This window comes from Lathyrus oleraceus, chromosome 2 (assembly GCF_024323335.1).
Source record: "Lathyrus oleraceus cultivar Zhongwan6 chromosome 2, CAAS_Psat_ZW6_1.0, whole genome shotgun sequence".
Taxonomy (NCBI): domain Eukaryota; kingdom Viridiplantae; phylum Streptophyta; class Magnoliopsida; order Fabales; family Fabaceae; genus Lathyrus; species Lathyrus oleraceus.
Window position 1 is genome coordinate 413,047,457 of NC_066580.1, and position 8,961 is coordinate 413,056,417.

General features: G+C 40.8%; 2 protein-coding genes across 2 annotated transcripts; both read right to left on the reverse strand.

The window, feature by feature from the left end:
• Positions 1–3,196: 3,196 nt before the first annotated feature.
• Positions 3,197–3,703, reverse strand: LOC127123477 (uncharacterized). The gene has a single exon (XM_051053693.1). The coding sequence runs from the start codon at positions 3,701–3,703 to the stop codon at positions 3,197–3,199; it is 507 nt and encodes a 168-aa protein (XP_050909650.1).
• A 391-nt stretch (positions 3,704–4,094) lies between these two features.
• LOC127123478 (uncharacterized) lies at positions 4,095–4,937 on the reverse strand. Its single transcript, XM_051053694.1, has one exon. It carries the CDS (start codon positions 4,935–4,937, stop codon positions 4,095–4,097), a length of 843 nt encoding a protein of 280 aa, XP_050909651.1.
• Positions 4,938–8,961: the final 4,024 nt, after the last annotated feature.

Here is an 8,961-nt window from a genome sequence, read left to right on the forward strand (position 1 = left end):
GACAAGCTCTTCAATCAAATTTCATGAGCTATACCAAGATGTTCGCCAAGCACCATGTATTTACATTGAGCATGGCCCCCTTCGCTTCCAGGAAGTATGGTCCATAATGGTTTACAAGGCCCTTCCCATCTCCTTCCAAAAAACGAGAGACATAATCTTTGCTGATTTGAGAAGCCTTTTTGACTCCTAGGGTCTTAACCCTTCGACTAAACCCCTTGAAGATTCAAGTTACTTTGATTTCCTATCATCCCAATCTTGTGGCTCGATAGTTTGGGTTAATTCAGGTTCTCCCAAAGTGCATGTATGCCAAAAAGGGCAGCCTCCTCCTCTACAATGCAATGCATAACGAAACCACCACTCTTAAATAGATAGCTAGATACACTAGTAAAACACAACTTACCCCTATCAACTTCGAGACTAGCTTCCTTTGTACTCGAGAATTTGGGAGATGGTGGAACGCATACTATACTGAAGAGTTTTATGACGTTCCCTCTTTTATCCAACACCTTGATAAAGCTTTTCTTCTTATGCAGGAAAGAACCAAAAAAGGTACTTATACGCTCATCAAATAAATTCAAGCGTTCCAAAATTACTTTGAAACTGTCTATAGGCCTGATGATCTTAGTCGAACCATCAGTGAAGCAGCTGTCACACTAAAGGAAAAATTTTCAAAGAAAAGGGAAACTTTGAAAATCCCTTCATACGTTCCTCATGAGAAACTCTGCGAAATGGCTTTCGAATTGTTTCCTCCAAAATTTCCTCAACTGCCAAATGTTGACTTTGGAGTGGCCCTTGCCCCTCCATTTCCAGACTGGTTTATCTGTGGGGACTCCATTAAAATCCTTCGACAACAGTCACAGAAAAAAGACCAACGGGTGGTTGCGACTAAGCATACTCTAGACAGTTTCAAAGGGCATCTTGATATAGGAATCAAAGATGTTTGCATCGAATCAGACATATATGAAGGTGTGACATGGGAGGTTTTTTCGAATCATACCCATCTATTAGGATATTCACCCCTTAGCTTGCACTAACTGTTCTGTGTTGTTTTTCTTTTAGCCACCAGGGTCACATCCAAGAAGCCAACAATCAGAAATCCAGTCGAATCGAAGACTGAGGGAGGCAGCAAGCCCACAAAGGTATATCTTTGTCTTACCCTTTTTTCTCTTCATTACGTCTAATGGTATTAACATTTCAGTATTAAATTCAGGTTTCTCAAAAACCTCCTCTAACTCCAATAAAAATACAAACCAAGATAACAGAAACTCCTATTGTAATAGACTCTGACGCAGAATACCTGTCACCTATTCTCGACCTTACCTCCAGGAAAATAAAACAACAACCAAAGATCACTTAAGATTTGAGACAACCTCAAACAAAACTTTCCAAGAAAAGGCCTATTGCATTAACTATTCAAGAGCCTACCCCTGAGGCCATGACGAAGATAGCAGCAGCTCAGAGCGAAAGTGATAACTCCAGCCCTGGGGTTGAAGGGGACAAGGTAAAAACATACCTCACTCTGTCTTGATTAGTTGATTTATTGTCTTCCACCATTTATCTTTCGATTGTTTTGGTTTCAGGATGGTGCAAGTACTACCTCCCGAACAACATCTACAACTTCCTCCGTTCCAGTTTCCATAGCAGATGTCCTCAATAGCACTGGCAAACCTACCTATCGACCATCATCCGAGAAAATCTCCATGAGTCAAATTAATCAACCCATTCTTGGTGAGCTTGAGACTTCGCCACCAAAGACCACTACCCAACATTCAAATACCATCGGTTCCGATCATGAAGCTAATTCAAGCGAAGAGGACCAAACTGGAGTGAACCAAGATACCATGGTGGTGTATGAAGAGGTTCAAGCTGGAGACAACCCTGAAGATGGTTCACCTAACATCGAAGGCACAATCGACACCAACTAAGAGGGTAACGATGGCGAATATACGGTAATGGAAGAGGAAGATGAAGGTAACCAGACCCCACTCAATGCTGGTGATGATGATGGAGGCTTCAATGAAGAGGACAACAATGGTGAGGGGAACCAATACACAGACGAAGGACAGACTCAGAGTCAAACTCTTACTGCTCCAACCGTTGCGGCTTTTCTAAAAGGCAAAGTTTAGACAGAAAGCACTAGGGGTTTCTCTTCAGAAGAACTAGCAATTCTGAAACGAAACCAACCCCTTGAATACCTGAAAGCTATGCTAAGCTGCAGAGAAAGCTCCTCTGAGAAAAGCCTTAGCACTGCTACGGCATCTGATGACCAACCTTCAAGTACACCTATAGATGAAGTGCTTTCAAAATTCAAGGAAAAGGTCTTTAAGGGTGACTTGTTCTTGCTTCTGCTGGCTGATCCTTCTGCCCCCTTAACATTGAAGGCCCTACTTAACCAAGTCAATCTACTGGAAGCTTCTCCTGAAGTTGCCAACATCATCCTGGAGCTAGGCACTATGATCGACCAAGTTGTCGAAGATCATAAGCTACTACCCCAGATAACCAGGGAGATCGAAAAGAAGGTTAGTTTTGAAGAAGCTGCTTGGGATGTCTCCACTAAATCTACCAACAAGGCAATGGAACTGGAGCAGACGAAATAAAAGAATAAGGAGGAGATCAAAGGCCATGACCGTGACATTGCTTCATGGAGAAAACAGATAGAGGAACTGCAAACCAAAATTTCTGAAGCCGAAAAGCGCAAAAGTGAACTTCTGGAGTTCGATGATGCCTTGATGGCTAAATATCTAGAGTTTGGTATGGAGTTCGTCGAAAAAGCGCGCAAACTTGAGTCAGAACTCATACTTCTCCGGTCGAAACGGTCCTTAAGTGAGAAATGCCTAGAACTTCTCAAAACAAAGTACCTCCATATAAAGGCCAATCTCCCTTTTTAGTTTTAATCTCCTTTTCCATTTTTGCCCATTTGATGTAATGAATATAAGTCTTGGTTGTAATGAATATTAGCCCTATGGGCCTTTAAAGCAAATTTAAGCCATTTCGGCACCCTTGACCATATTGGCTATACTTAACTTATACACAATTACTCGTTTCTTATTTTTATTTCTTGGAGTGCTGGCCTATATCTTTTCAAATATTTTCCATTTACTCTCAATATTCTTTTGTCTTCACTAACTTCCTCAATCTCATAGGCACCATTAGAGAATACTTGCAAAATTTGAAAAGGGTCTTTCCACTTGGGAGACTACTTCCCTAGGGTCCTATCCTTTCGATCCATTGGAAGGACAAATTTCCAGACCAAGTCTTCAGGCAAAAATGTTTTAATTTTTACCTTCTTATTATAAGAGTTATCTACTCTCTTCTTCCTCCGTTTTAATAATTCCAAGGCATTTAGTCTCTCTTCATCTAAATCGACTAGTTCATCCAACATCATGTTCCAATATGATTCTGATGGAATCTCATGATGCCTTTGAATTCTTGTGGATTGTAGATAAATTTCTACTAGTAAAACTGCATCATGATCAAAGGTCAGTCGAAAAGGGGTCGAATTAGTGGCTTTCTTGGGAGAGGTACGACATGCCCACAAAATTTGATCTAAAGTTTTGTGCCAATTTCTAGACTTCTTCTCCACATGCTTCTTAATCAAACCAATAATCACCTTATTAGCTGCTTCGACCTGACCATTAACCTGAGCATAATATGGCGTAGACGTTAACAATTTGAAGCCCATTTCCTTAGCAAATTCTTGCATCTTTCGACCAGTAAATATTGATCCTTGATCTGTTATGACAGTCTCTGGGATTCCAAATCTATAAATAATATGTTTCTGGATAAATTCGATCACATCTTCTTGGCTTACATTTGGTAAAGGTATAACTTCGATGCATTTCGTAAAATAATCAATGCCAACCAAGATATAGCTATGGTTCTTAAATGACGGCGTTCGAATTTTCCCAATGAAATCCAAATCCCAGCCTCTAAAAGGCCAAGGTTTGACTATAGAGTGCAATTCGCTCGCAGGGACATGTTGTATGCCTGCATGTGCCTGACATTCTTGGCATCTTTTGGCAAATTCGATGCAGTCTTTCAACATGGTCGGCCAATACATCCCTTGGAGAAATAAGATCCATTTCATCTTATGGCTAACTTGGTACGCCCTCACATGCCCCACTATGGACAGTCGAAAGGGCTAAGCATGCCTCTGACTCACTAAGGCATTTAAGCAAAACTCGCTCAGGAGTCTTTTTGAACAACTCCATCCCCAAAAGAAAATAACTTAATGCTCGATACTTGGTTTTTCGATCGGCAGACGCCATTGGATTCTGTAGATATTCCACTATTGAATTCCTCCAATCTCCGTCTGTCAGATTATCTATTGCCAATATTTCGAAGTTTTCTTTATCAGCGTATCCCAGCTTTGTCTTTTCCAAGTTTGATGGGGCTAATCTGGTTGACACAAATTTTCCTCTGACTTCAATGACTTTTTGCAATTTTTCCTTTGAAATTTTATACCCAGATGCAATTTGAGCTAAGTCATTAGCCACTTGATTTTCCAATCGAGGTATGTGTCGAATATTAGCCATCTCGAATCTTTTTAGAAATCGACTGGCTATTATGAAGTACATAATGAGATTCTCTTGAATACATTTGTACTCTTTTGTGATCTGTTTTATAACTAACTCTGAGTCACCCATTATTTTGACTCGAGTTTCCCCCAATTCCAACAATATCTCAAGTATTGCTATGAGAGCTTCATATTCAGCCTCATTGTTCGAGCAAAGGCCCTCCAGTTTGTATTTGAGTTTTGTTGTAATTTTATTAGGAGAAATGATTAGAACTCCTATGCTTGTTCCATCTTTGTGACTAGACCCATCGAAGTATAACTTCCAGGGGTCTAATTCGAGGTTGTCCAGTGCATTCTCAGCTATGGAGTGGTCGACTATAAAATCTGCTACCACTTGTCCCTTAACAACTTTTAATGGCATATACGTTAAGGAATATTCAGTTAAAGCTAGGGACCATTTTCTAATTCGATTGTGTAAAATTGGTTTAGATAACATATGTATAATGATATCAAAGTGATATGAAACATAAACATCAACGGATTTTATATAATGCTTCAACTTCGTACAAGAGAAATACAAGCATAAACACAATTTTTCAACTATGTTATACCTAGTTTCTGCATCATTTAAGACCCTACTGAGATAGTAGATGGCTCTTTCGACACCATTATCATCCTCTTGAGCCAACATGCTCCCTAAAGTCTTGTCAGATGCAAATATATACAATGTCATACTCATATTCCTACAAGGCGGTGTCAGAATTGGTGGATGACTCAGGTATACTTTAATTCTGTTGAACGCTTCTTGCTGAGCCTGCCGCCATTCGAATCCTTCCCTGTTGAGTCGAAGTAAAGGCGAAAAGTCTTGTGTTTTTCCATTAAGGTTTGAGATGAATCTCCTCAGGAAATTGATCTTGCCTAGTAGTGACTGCAATTCCTTCTTCGTTGATGGCGCTTTCGCCTCCATTATGGTCTTGGTCTTATTCTGGTTTATTTTAATTCCCTTTTTATGGACCACAAAGCCTAAGAAATCCTCTGTCTGCACACAAAAAGCGCTTTTGAGAGGGTTCATTTTCAAACCATGTCTTCTCATCCTTTCAAAGGACTGTCAAAGATGGTCTATATGGCTCTTCCCTGAAACTGACTTAACGACAATATCATTTATGTAAATTTGCATAAAAGTCTCTATGAATCATGGAAGATCGAATTCATTGCTCTCTGGTATGTTACCCCAGCATTCTTCAAACCAAAAGGCATCACCACCCATTCATAGGTGCCTAAGGCTCCAGGACATCGAAAGCCGGTTTTGGGACATCCTCTTCCGCAATGAATATCTGATTATATCCAGAATATCCATCGAGCATGCTAAGATACTCATGACCTGTGGCAAAATTGACTAGTATTTCCGCCACCGACATTGAATATTCATCCTTTGGGGTTGCAGTATTTAAGTCTCTAAAATCTATGCAAACCCTTAAAGTACCATTATTCTTAATAACATGCACAATATTAGCTAACCATTCTACATACCTTGTTGTACGGATGAAGTTACAGCAAAAAAGCCTTTTGACCTCCTCTTTGATCTTCGAGAGAATTGCATGTGCAAATCACCTTGGGTTCTTCTTGATAGGCTTTTTTCCAGGCTTGATTGGCAGCTTCAATTCGACCAGATCTCTGCTCAAACCAGGAATCTCATCGTAATCCCACACGAAACAGTCCTTGAATTACTTCAACAAGTAGATCTCTTCGACTTTGAGTTGGGGGTTGATATTGGTGCTAATGTAAGTTGTCCTTTTTATCAATCCTCCTCCCAAGTCTATTTCTTCAAGTGGATCCTGAGCCAGCATCTTAATATTTGTTGCTAGCGGATCCTTCTCGAAACCCAAAGGCTCATCATCATAGATGGTGTCGAGCCTCTGGCCTTGATCTTCATTCTGAACCTTATCATGTGGCTCTGGATCGAAGTCCTTTCCAGGACCTATTTGATGGAACTCCTTGCTGGCTTTGACATGCATGTTTTTGACTTCAGCCTCCAAGGCCGATTGCTGTTTGTTTTCGGCTATGTAAGCCGAAATCCTTTTTAGCGCTTCAAACTCAGTCATCAGCACTGAATTCGCTTCCCTAACCTGTGGGGTCAACTCCTGACGCTCCTAGATATCCAAAGTCGTCTTCGACAACAACTTCTTTGTCCCAACGAAAACCATTATTGGGGTGCAAATATAGGGAACAATAGGTATTATCGTCTGGAGTAAATGCAAAATCGGTCGGATCACATGAAGCGATATTGGCCAAATATTTGTCGAACTGGCGTCTGTCGATATGGTTGATAGGAGTCTTGAACTAACCTTGGTATGCTTCTATATTCTCCACAATACCATCTGGATACCATATGATGATTCGTTGGTGCATTGAGGATGGCACGACCCCGACCCCATGTATCCATTCTCTTCCAAGTAACATATTATAGTTGGCCTTCGTCTCCACAATCATAAACATTATGGATCTGGTGACAGTTCCTACAATTAACTCGACCTAGATTACACCAAGAGTGGAACCCACCTTTCCATCATAATTGGAAAGCACCATATTGTGGGGTTTGGCACCTGTATCGTACTTGCCAATTTTTCTCAGCATATTATGCGGTATCAAATTCACTGTTGTGTCGCAGTCCATTAAGATTTTATTAATTGGGACGTCTTCGATCTTCCCAGTAATAAAGAGAGGCTTAAGATGACTCTTCATAGACTCGTCGGGTCTCTCGAAGAAGGCATTTTGCTCCTCCACGCAACCATTGTTCATCACATAGTAGCATACTGGCTTGTGAGCAACCATTTCTCTTTCTGTATTATTGTCGGTGTCTTCGACCTCTGTGATTTGGTCGAACTTCCTATGCATCACAGATACCACACCGACTAAGATATCCAAAGAATCTTCTAACCTGGAGTCGAAATTATCTGTCAACATTTCGTCTTCTGTAGCCATTTGATCATATTTCTCTCTGGCCACCTCTGCTGGAGTATTAAACTTTCTTTTGTCAAGGCTTAAGTCCTCCTTTTTTATTGCAGGCGCATTGGTGTTGGACTCAACCTTTTCCTTTTTGCCAGCATCCCTATGTGCTTTCCTTCTTCTCTGTTCCCTTCTCCATTAAGACCTTGTCATGGGATCTTTTCCTTTGTAGTTTTTAGAGATGTGGGAGGTTTTTTTTGTCAGCCTGAAACTCCTTACGGTATGTTAATGATAAACCTCTATCCACCTCGAAGTTCTGCCATTTTCCTTGTCCTTGTTTCCTACCATTGACTGGCTTCACCCATTTTCCATTTGAAGCTTCAGCGTTGGGTTTGAAAGAGACGGGTTTAGCAGCAAGACTCTTTCGTTTTGTTTCACCAAGCTTCGCCATAAGCCTTCTTGGATCATAGTACCTTCTTGGGTTGAAATCCCTTATTGGTTGGACAACCTGTTGGTCTTGAAGGGCTTTCTGACACCCTTGGTGTTTTACCCTCCTTTCTCCTTCGAGGTTTTTGGCCGCTTTCTTGTCAAACACGGCGCTGCATCGGGGGCACAACATAACCTCTGATTTCTTCTTCGAGAACCTCCGGAAGAGATCAATCAGAGTTTCGTCTTCTTTGGGGAAGGCTATTTTATTATACTCTTCTTGTTGACACTCATTGTCAACTTCCATGGAGGTTTCTTGGGATACTTCAACCTTATTAACCTCCACGTTGACATCTTCAGTGATGTCTAACTTCTGGAATTGCAATTGAAGGCCCTCAGTAGCCTTATATATTTGTACGAAACCATCAACAGTTTCTTTGGTTACTATCATTAGGTTGGAATCTTCAATGATTCCAGTGTCGAAAACATCAGTGTTTCCATTGGTGGCATTTCCCACGGCTTCCTGAACGAAGTCATTGAAGAAAACCTAATCAAGATGCTCAGAAACCCTAACCATGACGGGTTCGTTGATGAAGTCCTCAATAACTTCGGTCATGTCGAAATCCTCAGTGACTTTGACCATGTTTACTTCCTCTGGTTCCGTGTAGTGGGCATCAGCTATTTGCAGAGGATTGGAGTCGATCTTCATTTGGCTCCTAGGTTTGTCTCCAAACTTGAGTCTCCCTTCTTGGATAGCATTCTGAACAAGATCCCTGAAAAGGAAACATTGAGATGTTTTATGACCCAGAAAACTATGGTACTTGCAAAACCCTCTTTTCTTTCTTTGTTCTAAAGGGGGCACTTTAGCACCCGGAGGCACTATCATTTGACCATCCTTAACTAACAAATCAAAGATTTCGTCACATTTTGTAATGTCGAAAGTGTAAGTTTTCTTAGGAAATTTATCATCCTTTTCTAGTTTAATAGGGTTTTTTCCATTCGATGATGCCAAGACCTTACAAGCGTAACGTGGACCTTGCTTCAACTCAGTAAGGTCGATTTCATTTTCGTCG

What these genes read in the sequence shown, in the direction of transcription:
- LOC127123477 (XM_051053693.1), bottom strand. Translation starts at nt 3,703, where the DNA reads ATGCAAGAATTTGCTAAGGAAATGGGCTTCAAATTGTTAACGTCTACG.
- LOC127123478 (XM_051053694.1), bottom strand. Translation starts at nt 4,937, where the DNA reads ATGCCATTAAAAGTTGTTAAGGGACAAGTGGTAGCAGATTTTATAGTC.